The 15,393-nt window shown below is 44.6% G+C and overlaps 1 protein-coding gene across 1 annotated transcript in view; it reads right to left on the minus strand.

The window, feature by feature from the left end:
• scap (SREBF chaperone) overlaps positions 1 to 15,393 on the minus strand; it is a gene marked incomplete at its 3' end in the record, with an annotated part of 28,386 nt that overhangs the window by 9,507 nt on the left and 3,486 nt on the right. Inside the window, exons 2-14 of the mRNA XM_080857290.1 lie at positions 14,679 to 14,880; positions 10,760 to 10,880; positions 10,128 to 10,285; positions 9,690 to 9,910; positions 8,936 to 9,041; positions 8,117 to 8,289; positions 4,584 to 4,710; positions 3,382 to 3,494; positions 2,828 to 2,922; positions 2,499 to 2,597; positions 2,064 to 2,276; positions 1,523 to 1,872; positions 1,026 to 1,172 (exon numbers count right to left, since the gene is read on the minus strand). Of these exons, the coding sequence (XP_080713416.1) occupies positions 1,026 to 1,172; positions 1,523 to 1,872; positions 2,064 to 2,276; positions 2,499 to 2,597; positions 2,828 to 2,922; positions 3,382 to 3,494; positions 4,584 to 4,710; positions 8,117 to 8,289; positions 8,936 to 9,041; positions 9,690 to 9,910; positions 10,128 to 10,285; positions 10,760 to 10,880; positions 14,679 to 14,800 (2,045 nt within the window). The 5' untranslated portion in view covers positions 14,801 to 14,880. The remainder of the gene's footprint in view (positions 1 to 1,025; positions 1,173 to 1,522; positions 1,873 to 2,063; positions 2,277 to 2,498; positions 2,598 to 2,827; positions 2,923 to 3,381; positions 3,495 to 4,583; positions 4,711 to 8,116; positions 8,290 to 8,935; positions 9,042 to 9,689; positions 9,911 to 10,127; positions 10,286 to 10,759; positions 10,881 to 14,678; positions 14,881 to 15,393) is intronic.

The following is a 15,393-nucleotide window of genomic DNA, read 5'->3' on the forward strand; positions in this document are numbered from 1 at the left end:
AACTAACTGATTGATTGCTTGTCATGACCCTGAGGCATATCAACAAGATGACTCATCTAACCACAAGGTTACTGTGATGTGTCCTTGGAGGTCTGACCCAATACTTTACTCATATCTGATCATCAACCTTCAAAACACACCCATGCGCACACACAGAACAATGAGTGCACACAGAACAATGAGCACACACACACACACACACACACACCTGTTGAACTACATCAGAATGGCAACAAAAGTGTACAGTCAAGCTAAGAAGTGCCACAGACACATGTCCAATGTAGTGTCTAGAAACCTTTTCATGGCAGCTTGTAACATTTAAACCCCAAGGGTTTATCACTATTTTGAATCCCTCCAGGATTTCACAATTTGTTGTGTGATTTTTAGTGGTAAAAATGTAAGATTTTATAGTGCCAATTTCGAAATGTTTCGCATCTTCTGTTTCTCTTTAAACCCCATCTGAACTCTAGCCTAGTATAACCTAAACTAACTAAATATATAGTTGGATGCAACAATATAGGCCTATATTCAATATAGGATTATCTTTCTGTTAGAATTTCTCAATTTCGCCACTGAATTCATGGCAGAATGACATAATATGTAAGTAGTTAATTTAACTTTTAATGAGATTCGTGATCTTATAGATCGAGCTATGTTGTGAATGTGAAGCCAATGTCTAATACCAAGCTTCACTGCAGTCGTCAATCCATCACACACCTGACAACAAACGACTGGGACATTAAGCAATGGAGAGACAGACTGTGCATAACCTTATACCACCATAAGAATGCAAAAGCAGTAGAAATAAGTTGCAATTTAACATCAAGGGTTATTCTTTTGCAATTTATGCAAAAAAAAATGATCAGCATCTAAAAAATGCAGTAAGTTGCTGATTTGGCGTTGAATTCGAAAATAACAAGTTTGTGTTAAAATGCATAACTAAGCCAACCAGATATAGAACACTTGCTTGGCTATTTGGTGTTAAGTGTAATTTGTTCATGTAGGGGCTTTGGGAAGAGACTGACTTGTAAAGGGTGAGGTCGGTCTGCAGGTCTGGGGCCCTGGGGTGCAGGGGAGGGGCATGACGTGTGTCCTGGGGGTGACGCATCTCGATAGCCTCCTGAGACGTGACGTGCAGCGTGACGGGGATGACTGGAAGGATGCTGATGTACCTGCGGGGACAGGTGGCAGAGTGGAGGATAAATGTCCTGCATCAATGAGACAGGCATCTCACGGACTACATCTAGACACACTTGAATTGAAGTCAGCCCAGTTCAGCAAGTTGAAATACTGTTATTCAGCAATACAAAGTACTGGATGGAAATGTAGGTCTTAAGTGGTCTTTAAGTGTGCTTAGATGGAGTTTGAACCAATTACAGTTCAATATTTAGAAGTAGTAAGCTACTACCAACTCAATTACTCACTCAGTTCAGTGTAGTATAAAGTGTATTAACACCCCCCCTCAGAGCTTGGGGCAAAGTTACAAAAGTTGTTATACTTTTGTGCTAAGGACCATACTCACTTCTTGGCCAAGGTGATGTTGTAGTAGCTGAAGAGAGAGGGCCAGTGGCGGTAGGACAGCCTTCTCCAGCCCTCCTCGTCCTCTGGGCCCCATGTGATCTGGGGGCTGCGCCCGTCGTGGCTCCCATGGCCGTGGGATTGGTTCTCTGGAATTGGGGTGGGCTCGGGGGCGGGGAGCACACTCAGAGTGCTGGTGGGGTCCCCTCCGGGGAAGACAGGGGCGACCCCGAGGTGGGGGGGCAGGCCAGCCTCCCCAAGAGGGCTTTGCTCAGACACCTGGGCAGCCAGGTAGGTCCTCAGTCCTGCAGGATCAGTGTAGACGAGGATACCAATCCAGATGACTGTGCCTACCTGAATAAGAAAATCACACACAAAAATGCATTAAGCATATTTAAATAGCAGCAGTTACATGTCTACATGCCTTCCAGTTCCAGGACAAGATTTTTGAGAAAACTGTGATTCACTCGGATTGACCAAACTTTGGTGTCCTTGTGCTAGCTGGCAGCAATGATCCAAGCCTTTGATCCCGATGGATCTCTTACCATAATGATACGCTGGGCCAGGCGTGTGCGAGCCAGGAAGTACACCACCCGCAGCCTCTTGGGCAGCCGAAGGTTCCGGAAGGCCGGCGCCTGGAGTGTGATTGTGTGGGGGGAGGGCCGTGGGGGAGGGGGCGTCTCACGGGGACGCAGAGGGCCAGGTTTGGAAGGGGGCATTCCTGCCTCGGCCGGGAGACGCCTGTTCAGATCAGCCAGCTGTGTGTGGAGGACAGAATAGTAAATGTATTTCCAGTTCTTTAACTAACATTGGTTGCCGCATCTTTGAGTCTTCTTGACAACACCACTTGAAATTCCCAAAATTCCATAACAATAAACAAATCTCCAAAACCAAGAAGAATGATTGAGTCCATCTGTGACCTGAGGACAGGGGGGAGAGAAGAGTAAACATGGCAAGCAAACAGAATGTTCTGCTCTCACCTCCATGCGACGGATATCGATGGAAAGGATTGTGGTGAAGAAGAACATCTGCAGAAAGAAATCTGACACCAGGCCAACCACAGCAAACAAACAGAACTCCTGCAAGGAGAAGACACAGTCAGTACTGGAAGATGATGACTAGAGAATTAATTCAATAGTATATAACAAACACGTGTCCAATCCTCTACCTACAGAGAGTTTAGGTATCAGGTAGTACACAGATCCGCAAAACAAGCCCTTTGAAAAGCACTTATACAAAAAAAGCATAAATATAAGAGCTAAGGGTATGTTTGGAATAAGGGCTGGGCATCTGTGGAATGTAGCAGTACCTGGATGGCGGGCACTAAGGTAAAATATCCTATGAGAATGATGCCAAGCTCCGTGGCCATGTTCTTCATGATGGACCAGCTCTCATTGCTCAGACCTGAGGAACATATTCACATTCACACTTAGCATAGAACAGACATTCTAATCCACTGTCTCTAAAGATGAAGGGCGTGTGTGGGCTTCCAGGAAACCAGTTTAGCCAGTGCACCAGTTTAGCTATCCAACCATTTTTTTAACAAAAGGGTGTAATGTAACAATAAAGTGATATCATTTACTGAATTCCAGCAAGGTCATGTACTTTTTCTCTCCACTATGCGCATTTGCTGAGAACTCTAGGCCTGTGTCCTTTTGCAAAGTGCTGTGGAACATGTTTTTGTCCTGATTTGGTTTCACATAACTCATTTCAACCCAGTGCACTCTATTCTCACTTCATAATTTTTAGACTGCATGCTAAGACTTCCAGATACCAGCATATATTGGTAAAGCTCAATCAAACCGCATTTACTTTATTCTTTATTTTCTCAGCAAATATGTCAATTTTATCTTCTAATCTCACCTTGGGCAATGCGTAGTTTCACCTCCAGATCAACAGGAGTCGACACCACAGACTTCGTGAGAACCAGCACATTCTCCAACCCAATGACCACCACCAGATATGGAAAGATCTCTCTGGAACGATGAAAGACATACACACACTCAAAAATATGTGAATGATCTCACACTAACGGATATAGATACAAAACAGGTTTAAGACCAAAGACGAGCCAATAACAGATAATCAGCTAATTATGACATCAGACTTAAACACAGTGTATATATGCATCCACGGTTCTCAACTGAAAAGGGGCCAGAATATTCATGCAGGTTTCAAATGGCCCACAGATAGATCCACTCCGGATGAAGTATGTAGGTGAAGGTTCAGTGTGTAACTGGACTAGGCCAGTGCTCAAGGTGACAGCGTGTGCATGGGGAGGTTGAAGGTACGTGGGGAAAGAGTGGAGTGTGTAACTGGACTAGGCCATAAACATGCCGGAGGTGGCCCTCACACACTTCACACAAGAAGGGCTATAACTAATAAAATAATAATACAAAATTATTCATTTAATTTGCAACGCATTCTTCATTCAGAAGAATCTCAGAGTGCCAATAAAATATAATACAGTACAATAAAATACAGGGCTCTCAGGCATGCTGATGTATGACCTCCTTGAAGGACATCTCTATGGAATGTGGGTACAGAATGCAATGTCAATGTCTCCAGGTCTGTGTGTGCTCTGTACAGTGTAAGGGAGAACCCATTGATCGGGGAGAATAGTGTGTGCATGGCGTGAGCTCACACCACTTTGACAGCAACCACAAATGTTTCCTCTGATTGGCCTAGAAACGATGATCTCCACCCACCAGAAACTGTCCCTACACAGAATATCCCCCTTACACCTCCCCTACAACCAAATACAACTCATCAAAAGGCCCTCTTCACCACAGCTAGTTGGACATTAACCTGCTCTTGACTTTAACTGTTACACTGTCTGGAAGGGAATCAATGAGCAGATATGTATGTGTGTGTGAGGTTGTTTGAGTCAACATGACACAAGCGTGTGTGTGTGTGTGTGTGTGTGTGTGTCTGTGTGTGTGTTTGACTGTCCATAGGGCATGTGCACGTTGCTGGGGGAGTGCAAGTGTGTGCAATCTGTATGCGCTGCATGTGTATGTGCATGTGTGCACGTGTGTGTGTGTGCACATGTGGGTGTAGCTCACCCTCCGTTCAGGGTGGGCGTCAAGCCAAAGAGGGTGCAGAGGCCCACTGACATTAGAAGAGAGCTGAGCACGGTTACCACGGCAGCCAGGGCCAGACCCCATTTGGATTTCACCATGTCAATCTTACCTAAGAGGACACAGAGCGAGGAAGAGAGGGGAAACAGAAGAAAAGACACAAAAAGAGAGTAATGTTAGTGTGGTTTTGAGAACATGTGTATGACAGAGTTATCAGAACATGTGTGAGCATCAGCATATGAGGGAGAGAGAGAGAGAGACTTGAAGAATACAATATCTCGAGCAGAAGCATGCTCCTAAAGAGGTAATTCCAGGAACTATGCAACACACACACACAGTCAGTCACACACACCCTCCTTCCACACAGACACAGTAAACAAATCCACCCTCTGAAAGCACGCCTGTGTGTGGGTGATCGCGAGGATCTGTGTGTGTGAGACAATGCTGGCACTGAGGAGAGGAAGAGGCGCCTGCAACACCGGCAAGCCTCATACCTTATCAGAGTGAATTCTTGAGGGCTGAAAGCTGAATGTACCGTACCGGGAGGATTATCCTTCAGCCAGACTGGAACAGCCTTGGCTGCGGCTCAGTCAAAAAACCTGTGGCTGACCTTCTCTAATCATAGCCAGAGATCTCCTGCCAGGACTCGGCCTTGCTCTGAAGGCAGTTGGCAACAAAGTGGAATAGCCACAGTTTGACTGATTACACGAACCCAGAGGGAGAGCAGGCAGACTAGGAATACAGCAGAGATGTGGAGAGTATCTTCAATACATCGGTGAGGGCCAACCTTTGCTTTAGGCCACAGATGACTTCTAAGGTACAGAGAGGGACCTTGATTCATGGTTTCTGACTTGGTGACGGGTATGGGGCCGGCTTTTGGGACAGCAGCATAAAAGAAGGGAAACGGACAACAAAACTACATTTCTAAATAAAGAGGATTTCTTAAATCGACACAGAATAAAGGGGAAACCGTGTCTAGGGGGTTGATGTGTGAGTGGTGTGTGGGTGGACAAGAGTGGAGTGTAGGTGCATGGCTGTGAATAAGAAGGATATGAGAGGAGCTGAGCTGCAGGAGGAAGACCACAGGTGTCAGTGTACCCAATCCCTCCACCAGGTTCTGTTCTCCTCCCTGCTGCTGCCCGCAGCCTATGAATGGCCACTACAGAGTCTGCAGGAGGCGAATTACAGTGACTGTCAGACACAACTTCATGTCTTAAAGGCTAGATGGACACACTATCTAGGTTTCTAAATCTATGGTGCTACCCTAGCCTGGATACCAGACCGAAACCCTGCCCACAAAATGTGAGGTCGGGAAGTTCGGTCTGGCACTGCTCCTTTGGGGAGAGATTCATCGTTTTCAGCTAAATGATTTAACCAATGAAATTGTCAGGGTGGGCTTTATACAATGATGGACAAATGAATAACCAACGCATGAGTTGAATTAACGTCAAAATCGTACCAAGATGGCGGCGTCTCGGGAGCCTGTTAGTGGGAAATATTTTATGTGAATTAAGCTACCGTAAATCCTCAAATAGTGGCCGGGGCTTGTATTTACTTAGGCTGCACAGCGCACCGGCCTTTATTTGGGGCAGGCTTGTATTAGGGGCAGGCCTTTATTTCTTACTTATCTTCTGTTATAGAATTGTATTATTTAAATAATGGGCATAATTGCAGTAGGCTAATATAATTCATTGCATATGCGTTCAACACTTCCTGCACATCCCGTAGCGCTTTAGGTCGGGGTGTCAACGTAAAAAATAAACATCAGAGTTATGGTCTCCACAGTCACTCACGGAGGAAAAGATTTCCAAAGCCTTGAATTTAATAATTTTTCTAGACACTCTATTATGCTTATCGCGGACTGAAAACATTTATTCAACGAGCTGGTTTGATATTCAGCCTAACTTTCTTTCTACCTCCACCTGCTAGTCGTAGCCTATCGCATTCGTCTCGGGTCAATGCCAAACTTCTTTGCTGCTTTTTCTCCCGAATGTTCTTCAGCAACCAGCATACACCATCTCTTTGAATTTAATATCAAAGTTACGTAAGTCTACTACTGCTTTATGATCCCTTCTGGAAAAAGTAACCTAGCCAACTAAAACGTTACAGATAAACAACAGTAGGCTATACGATACGTGCACTTAGGCTAAACATTCGCCTACGTGAGGAAATTCCTTTTTTTATTGCAAACAGCCCATGAGATTAGCCAACAATATTATATAATATAATATTAAACATGAGGAGAACATGTATTTGTGAAATACATTCAATTAAATTGTGATGCCTACTTTGAGCCGACGGACTGATGCTGGTAAGCTACAGTAATATACCGGTAGGCTACTTTATTTTACCCCCGGCTTGTATTCCGGGCCCGGCCTTTATTTGTCCGTATGGACCACGACCCCGGCTACTATCTGAAGCCCGGCTTCTAATTGAATCCCGGCCTTTATTTGAGGATTTACGTTATCTACACAAATTTTTTTATGTCTACATTGTCTCGATTAGTTGTGTATGTGCTACACGAATGTTGCAGAGTATTGTAGGTCTTAGCTGAAGCTCAAGACCATTATTATTAGGTTACTGCTAACGCTTAGACCAAAAATCCATTGAAAAACATAGTAGCTAGCTAGTCTCGCTGCTAATAAGTATAACGTGAGCATGCATATCTTGCATATATTGACAGCGCATTTATTTTGAAAGAGGAACAGAGAAACGCGATCAAGGCATTTGTCGATCGAAAAGATGTTTTTGCCGTCCTTCCTATGGGATCCGGTAAAAGTTAAATGTATCTGATGGTTATACTACGTTGTTCTGATTGGTGCTACCCACCACTATGTGATGTATGTCTTTACAGCCTGGAATATTGAAAAATCCAAGATGGAGGAGAAGCTGATTACCCCCGTTTCTGCTTTCATCTGTGTTGTTCGACTACAAGGATGTTTTAAAAAGGAATGAGGCATTGAAGAAGGTCTATGAGATTGCTGGTGCTCCCGGTGGGTGATGGGCGCACGCACACACACACACACACACACACACACACACAGGAAAAGGAGAAGGGTTATATGTTAAATGGCTGAGGCATGCTTTCACACAGAACTTTAACATGCCATCCTGGGAGAAGCAGGCCTGTAAATATGGCTCCAGAATGAAAATGTCAATCAAAAATCAAATGTGGACAAACGGTTACAAACAAAACCAAAGAATCATATAAATAAAACATTGCATTTTGACATGATCGCTACCGCATTGAAAAGTGAAAGGGGGACATTTGCGAGCTGTTTAGCTGTGTGCATCATAAGCAACACAGGCGTAGTGTGTGTAAAGACAGAAGTGTTATGACAAGTGTGTCATGAAGAGTGCTGGAAATGAAATGGAGTATGACTGTATGATGTAGTAAGAGGAAAGGGAGGAAAGTGTGTGTGTGTGTGTGTGTGTGTGTGTGTGTGTGTGTGTGTGTGTGTGTGTGTGTGTGTGTGTGTGTGTGTGTGTGTGTGTGAGAAAGAGTAAGAGACACATACGGGTGGAGAAGTAGATGTAGGCAAAGAGGATGATGTAGGTGGTGACCAGTGGGATGAGCTCAGCGACACCGATCTCCTCCTTGAAGTGGACGTGCAGCAGGTGGTCCTCACGCAGGCTGCAGTTCACTGAGGGATGCAGCTGCTTCAGCCGTGCACGGAGACTGCTCAGGAACCTACACCACATAATGCGCACGCATACACACACACACACACATATAATGGCATCATGGTACATATAAATGGTCATCGGAAACGCACACAAGTACGTGAACGATAGACAAGATGAACATACACACACTGAACAAAGTATGGAAAGAAATCTGCACTACAAAGCTGCAAGGTTGAGGAAAGCACACTTACATACAGTGGGGAGATGTGTGTAAACCTGATATGTGTGTACACCTGGTGACCAACTAGAAGAACAGTCTGACATCCGTGTTTGCAAACAAGGTTTACTCCACCAAGTACTAAGTCATGTTTTGCTAGGGGTTCAAAAACGTATTTGCCGCGATCAAATGCAAATAGATTCATAACTGTTACAAAATGCAGATTTCTGGATGTTTTTGTTGATATTCTGTCTCTCACTGTTAAAATAGACCTACCATTACAATTATAGTTCACGCATTTCTTTGCAGATGGCCAAACTTGCAAAATCGGCAGGGGGTCAAATACTTATTTTCCCCAGTGTGTTACCCAACATCATCACAACCCACATAATGAAAACAAACCATGGGCCTGCTGCTTAAGCTGTCTGGTCAGGGAAGCCAATGGCACACAGTAACATAACTCCATAAACACAATCTCTTGGTCTGGACTCACCTGGCGTCGTAGTGACTAAGCGCTATGGTGATGGTGTAGGTGACCGCACGCTTCCTGCCATCCAGACTGACACCTGTGTGCTTTCCTGGCACGCCAAACAGCAGGTCTGAGAACAGAGCAACAGCTCAGTTAGTGTCTGCACAAACACTGAGCTACAACTGCAAACAGCATGTGGACTGAGTGACCATGCCAAAACAGCATGTGCACTGACCAGCATGGGTACTGACCAGCATGTGTACTGACCATGCCAAGATAAAGGGCTCATTTCCTAATGCCAAGTGACCGCTGTGGTCCCACTTGTACTGTGAGCTGGAACAAGGGCTAAAACTTCATTTTGTTTATCCCCTTGGAAGCCTCCCTTGGTGATCACACTTGAAACCCAATTTAACAAAATAAAGCTATTTGTACAAAGCTGAAATGTTGAATAATACTTTTTGCAAATATTTGAAGGATAAATCTCCTGCACTAAAGGGGTATCTGTAGACCTATGGGTGTTCCTCCATAGAAACTAGAGAAGAACACTTTGTCTCCTCAGTATCCACAAAATCATTTGTAAATGTAGACTTACACAAAGAAAACGGCAAATACCCAAGACCATCACAAATTGTGCAATTGGCTGCCCTTTTGGCATATTGTCCATTGACTGATCACCAAGGACCAAGGACATTCTTTGCATTCATCCTGATGATCCATAAACCCTCTCTCCCATCCTCCTCTCACTCTCTGTCTCTTTGTCTCTCTTTCTCTCTCTCACCTCTCAGAGTGGCGGAGGTGTGGAGGCCTTTGGGTTCATGCTTCTGGACCGTCTTCATGAGGTCAGGGTCCGAGTCAAATAAATCCTGCTGGTTCTGCCAGTAGTTGCCAGGGGAGACCAACAGGCAGCCATGCTCAGGCAAGACTGCCCGCATGCGCCGTAACCCTGGCAACAGGTCAGTCACCTGAAGACAAAGCGCCTCCAGGCTGCGGACACCAGAGCTATGGAGGACAGCGGGATAGAAAAAAGCCAGGGAGAGGAGAGAGAGAATGTGAGAAGAAAGCACCCATGCAGAACAAAAGATCAACAAGAAGCACAAGGAATAAAATGAAAGCCTCTTGTTCAAATGGAAAGCGAGTGTCACATCAAAGCATTGACACACACGTGCATGTTCACAGCTCACAGGCCCTCAGCATGGGGCAGAGGTGGGCAGCTCACCTGTCGGAGTACACATGGTTTCGGATCTCCTCCAGCAGGGTGAACACCCGGCCCAGGGGTGATCGGAACACGTCCACCGGCACTAGGGTGGTATCCCACGGGGAGATGGCAGCCTTCACCAGGACCTGCTGGATGTAGGCCACTGGAGGCCCTCGATACTAAAGAAAGGAGGGTGATGCATTGATCAACTTAATGGAACACTAGTTCTGGAAATGGAATTAAAGAAACCTAAATAATATATTTTTTTTAACTGAAATTGAGAGCAACAGTAAAAAACAGGAAATAGTCTAAACAGGTCACACTGTACAGTTCAGATTTACTCCAAGTGCTGTTCAGTACACAGATACTCAAGTAACAATATCACTCCTCTGTAGAACCTTAAGCCTGGAATGTCTGCACAAGTTTACTCAAGAGAGAGATGGAATCTGAGTGGGTGGATTTGAGCAAGTCCATATCTGTGCACATGCTAAGGAGTGTCTATAAACACCAACTCATTAATGCACAAGTCATTCGGGTCTCAGCTACATGTATGCAAAAGTGCACTTGTGTCAGTGGACAAGCCTTGCATGATTGTGAGATTGTAGGTGTGTGTCAGTGTCTCAGTGTGTGTGTGTGTGTATCAAAGTTCTTACCCACTCTGGCCGCTCCCCGAGGTCACCCTGAGGCTCATGGGAGGGGACGATGTAGTCTCTCAAGCCGGTGGTGAACTTCTCCGGCCCTGTGCCAGGCAGTGGCAGCTTAAGCAGTGGGTAACTGACAAAGAAGGAATTTTATCAAAGTTACATTGTATGGAATATGCCCATGTTCCAACAGTAACAGTCAGTCACACACACACACACACACACACACACACACACACACACACACACACACACACACACACCTTCTGCATGAGAAAAAGGGGAGGGTCATGTCAAATGGCTGAGACATGCATTCTCACAGAACTTTAAAATACCATCACTTTCCCATATGGAAAAAGCATGTTTTTGGAGCCGACCACAACGCCTTTCCCAAATAACTTCCCTCCCTCATAACAAACACCCTCAGTTCCCCTGATGAGATGCAGCTACACAGAAGAAGCAAGGCTCCATTCACGGGTACATTTCCGGGGAAATGGGAAATATTACAAAGCATCTTTTTGTTCAGAGTGTGTAGCGAGGGGGGAAAAGGGCATGAACAGATAGTTTCTCATGGCCTCCATGTTGAAATAAGCAGCCCCAACCGGCACCCTGCCTGTCCCCACGCCCTCTCTACTGAGAAAGGGCTCTTGCGAAACAGGGCCCCTCTGGCAACCACTGCACCTTCCCCTGAACCACGCTGCTCCTCTCACCCCAGGTGTGTGAGGGAGAGAGACCCACTGGGCTGAGAAAGAAAGGGGCGGGAGAGTGCGTGAATAAGGCATGGCCGAGAGCAAGGGACAAGCTCTGCCACATTCTTTCAAGACTTAAACTTATAATGTAAGTGATTGGCACTTGGGCCTTACCTGCCGCCGTGTGGAACAAAAGATTTATGATTGACTCCTAAACTCCTGTGCTGTCCCCTCCGGTTATCCGGTTATTCCCCAGCACCTGCACTCTGCTTTTTTTTTTTTGGGGGGGGGGGGGGGGGGGGGATGTTGCAGTTACATTTTTTGGGGAAATGGTATGGGGTGGCTTTTCCATTTATTTCAGGATTACATAACACAACCACTTGTCATTGTGTGTAAGGAACACACCATCTCTTGAACTATACATTTACAAGAACCCTTAATCTATTTCCTGATTGAAAATCAGCCTTCACAACCACTTCTGAATCATTAACTGAAAGATTTAAATGAGTTATTGGAAAATTGATTGTGAGAGGGTGCGCGTAGGATTAAATATTAATGGAGTCTCCAAAGAATGTCTCCTTCCTGAATAAAATCCTGAAATTTGCCTGTGCAAAGGCCGACTCCAGCATAGAGCCTGCCTTTCTCAGCACGCCTGGCTAAACTGCCAAATAGTCCCCTCTCACTTGGGATGGGCATTTCAGGCAAAGATACTATTCGGAAATCGCTTGGAACTTCGACCACCATTCCATTCCACTATAATTCGACCTTCCTTCCCCATCACCCATCCCCCAACTGCACGCACACAGCCATACCAGTCAAGCCTCATGTTTTAGACTCGTAAGACTCACTCACAAACGTGACACCAATTGTCCAATAAACTGCTGTGCAGAAAAGACTGCCGTGTTCATCCTTTGCAGCTCACTACGTCTAGCAGTTATAGCCTACTAGTCAACAATGCCTCGATATTCATAGTGTTTATCATTGTACAGATTCTCATTTATATGGGGTGAACATAGACCTGTTTACAAAATGCTGTGCAAATGTAACAATATACTTTCACATGCGTTTGTGCGTGTGTCCTGGAATTCAACTCACTTACCTCGTGGATTTCAGTCATGTTAACTTGACGGGCATGACGCGAAGCGGAGTGCCATTAAACCCCCTTACCTGTTCTAAAATCAGCGCAAACCACGGACTCTTGGGGCGTATTGCTTTTCTAAAACTGTTACTACAAATATTTGATTTGGTTTCATAAATAAAGACAATTCAATTTAAGAAACAATAGTTAAATGATAAACCGTCATTCTTCAGCCACTAAAAAATATAGTTCCTAAATAAATCGTTGCCACGCAACCCTTGAAGCAACGCAACAGCCAGATGGAACACTGGGTATGAAATGCGCTATATGAATGCCTTGCCATTCGCTGCGCAGTAATATGGAATGTTATCAGGTCAAATTGTAAGGTAATGCTGGATTTTACAACGGCTTTTAGCCAATCACAATCAAGGATTAAGTTTTAGAAATACATTTCTGCTTAACCTGGCAAAATTTGCACGGCACAATGTTTTCCTGTTTGTGCAGTAGCATTTTATCTCACAGAGTGACACAATTTTCATCGGCGCCTGGTAGTATCTTGCTGTTCCTTTTCTTCTTTCGTTATTTAATGGCAGTTGGCCAACAGCTTTTAGATTCATTACCGTCACCTTCGGACATTAGTGTGTTACTTTTTACTTGCTGATAAAGACAAGGGAATTATTTTTTGTAAAATAAGATGATAATGACTTTGACCCATCTCTACCTCTCCCCCTGCTCCGGGAAGCTGACTCGGCTCACTCTACCTCCACAAAGGCACATTTTGTGGCTCTAACAGCCTGGGAGAGTCTCAGCAGATGCTGGTTCCTTTTCTCCAGGACACTTTCTCACAGCCAGCTTTTTTTCTCCGCCTGAGGGTCTGTCCTTTCAGCAAGCTCCAGGACTTTTGATTCACTCAAAGCTGACGGGAGCTTAACAAAACGCAGAGTTCCTCTGGCACCAGGTCAACTTCTGAGAAAGCAGTTTTTCAGTCTTCGCACTGGTGAGCTCTGAACGCCAGGCCCCTTTGAAGTAATCAGGAGTGACTAGATCTGCCCAATTCATGATCACAGATCCGTCTAATCCAGAAGAGTCTGCAGTTCAATGGGGACAACTCTGTTCTTCACCCCCAAACTAAACACTTCCAGTGGGACTTACCACTCTAAGCTTTAGCATGGAAACAGACACATTTCAGAGCCTACTGTAGCTTTATTTAAACATGATGGTTCCTATTTATTTTTTCATGTCAATAAATGCAACAATAAATTGTATTCTGCATTACATAAACATATTGCTATTTGCTCACGTTGTCTTGGCATTTCCTCAGCACATATTTTGTCTTTGTTTAAATAGGCTATATATGAGTTATTAACACGCATTCACATGATCATGTTTTAATAGGTTCTATATGAGTTATTAACACTCATTCACATGTTCATGTTTTAATAGGTTATATATGAGTTATTAACACGCATTCACATATTCATGTTTTAATAGGTTCTATACGAGTTATAAACACTCATTCACATGTTCATGTTTTAATAGGTTATATATGAGTTATTAACACGCATTCACATGTTCATGTTTTAATAGGTTGTATATGAGTTATTAACACTCATTCACATGTTCATGTTTTAATAGGTTATATATGAGTTATTAACACGCATTCACATGTTCATGTTTTAATAGGTTGTATATGAGTTATTAACACGCATTGACATGTTCATGTTTTAATAGGTTACATATGTGTTATTAACACTCACTCATTCACATGTTCAATCAAGGCCCTAATCAGGCTTAATGGCCTCATTGAGACTGCTGCCTGTGTCTATGTTAATGTTCCACTGAACAGCTGTTATGTAATGAATAATGTATTGACAGAGTAGCATGACCTGTTTAAAGCGGCCCAACCAAATATCTCCATGTTCCCCATACTGGGCAGAGAATGGGTAGAGAAATGGCTAAAACACCCCAGTGCCCCCACCAAACCCTCCTCTATCGCGCACGCACGCTCTCACACACACACACACACACACACACACACACACACACACACACACACACACACACACACACACACACACACACACACACACACACACACACACACACACACACACACACACACACACACACACACACACACAAAGATCAGTGCCAATTCACTCACCAGCATGTGAGGATGCTAGCGGACGTGAAGAGGATGATGGGCACGGGGTAGGAGGCACATAGCAAGCCATGCCGGTAGAAGGCTGCTGAGATGCTCTCCCGAAGACGCTCTCGCACCTTCATCCTGCAGGGGTGGGGTCAGCTGGACGCCATTGGAGCACGGCGGGCAGCCGAGAGGGGGACACTGGAGAGCATTCAGGGACCTGAGGAGAACACAGGGTTTAAGTTAGCCAATGGGCAGTCAACATCACAAGGGTAATCCTACGGGGGCATAAGAGTAACGGTAGTGTGTTCAGTGTCGTTTGGAAACTAACTTGCTTAATTTACTGTAAACATAAAAATGCTTCAGTTTACCCATGTCAAGAGCATTAAAAAAAGACTAGGTGTTGTTGACGTGGAAAACGGCACATCATTACGACAGCAAGAGCAAAACAAAGAGAAAAACAACCCGAACAAACCAACCACAGACACAAGCTCCTCCTCCACCTAATTGTATAACTCACTTAGAGCGCATGTAGGCAGGTGATGGGACCCATGAGTGCCTGAAGCAGCCAGGGAGTTACAGTCTCCTGGGTCAAGTAAATATATATAGCCAACATACACAGCGCAACAACAAACATAAGGATCAATCATTTATAGTATATTATCAATCTTTCTTTAGGTCGAGTTATAGCAATCAAGTGTTAAATCAGTCACCCTCACGTCACCCGTACAGG

This window comes from Sprattus sprattus, assembly GCF_963457725.1.
Source record: "Sprattus sprattus genome assembly, chromosome: 19".
Lineage (NCBI taxonomy): Eukaryota > Metazoa > Chordata > Actinopteri > Clupeiformes > Clupeidae > Sprattus > Sprattus sprattus.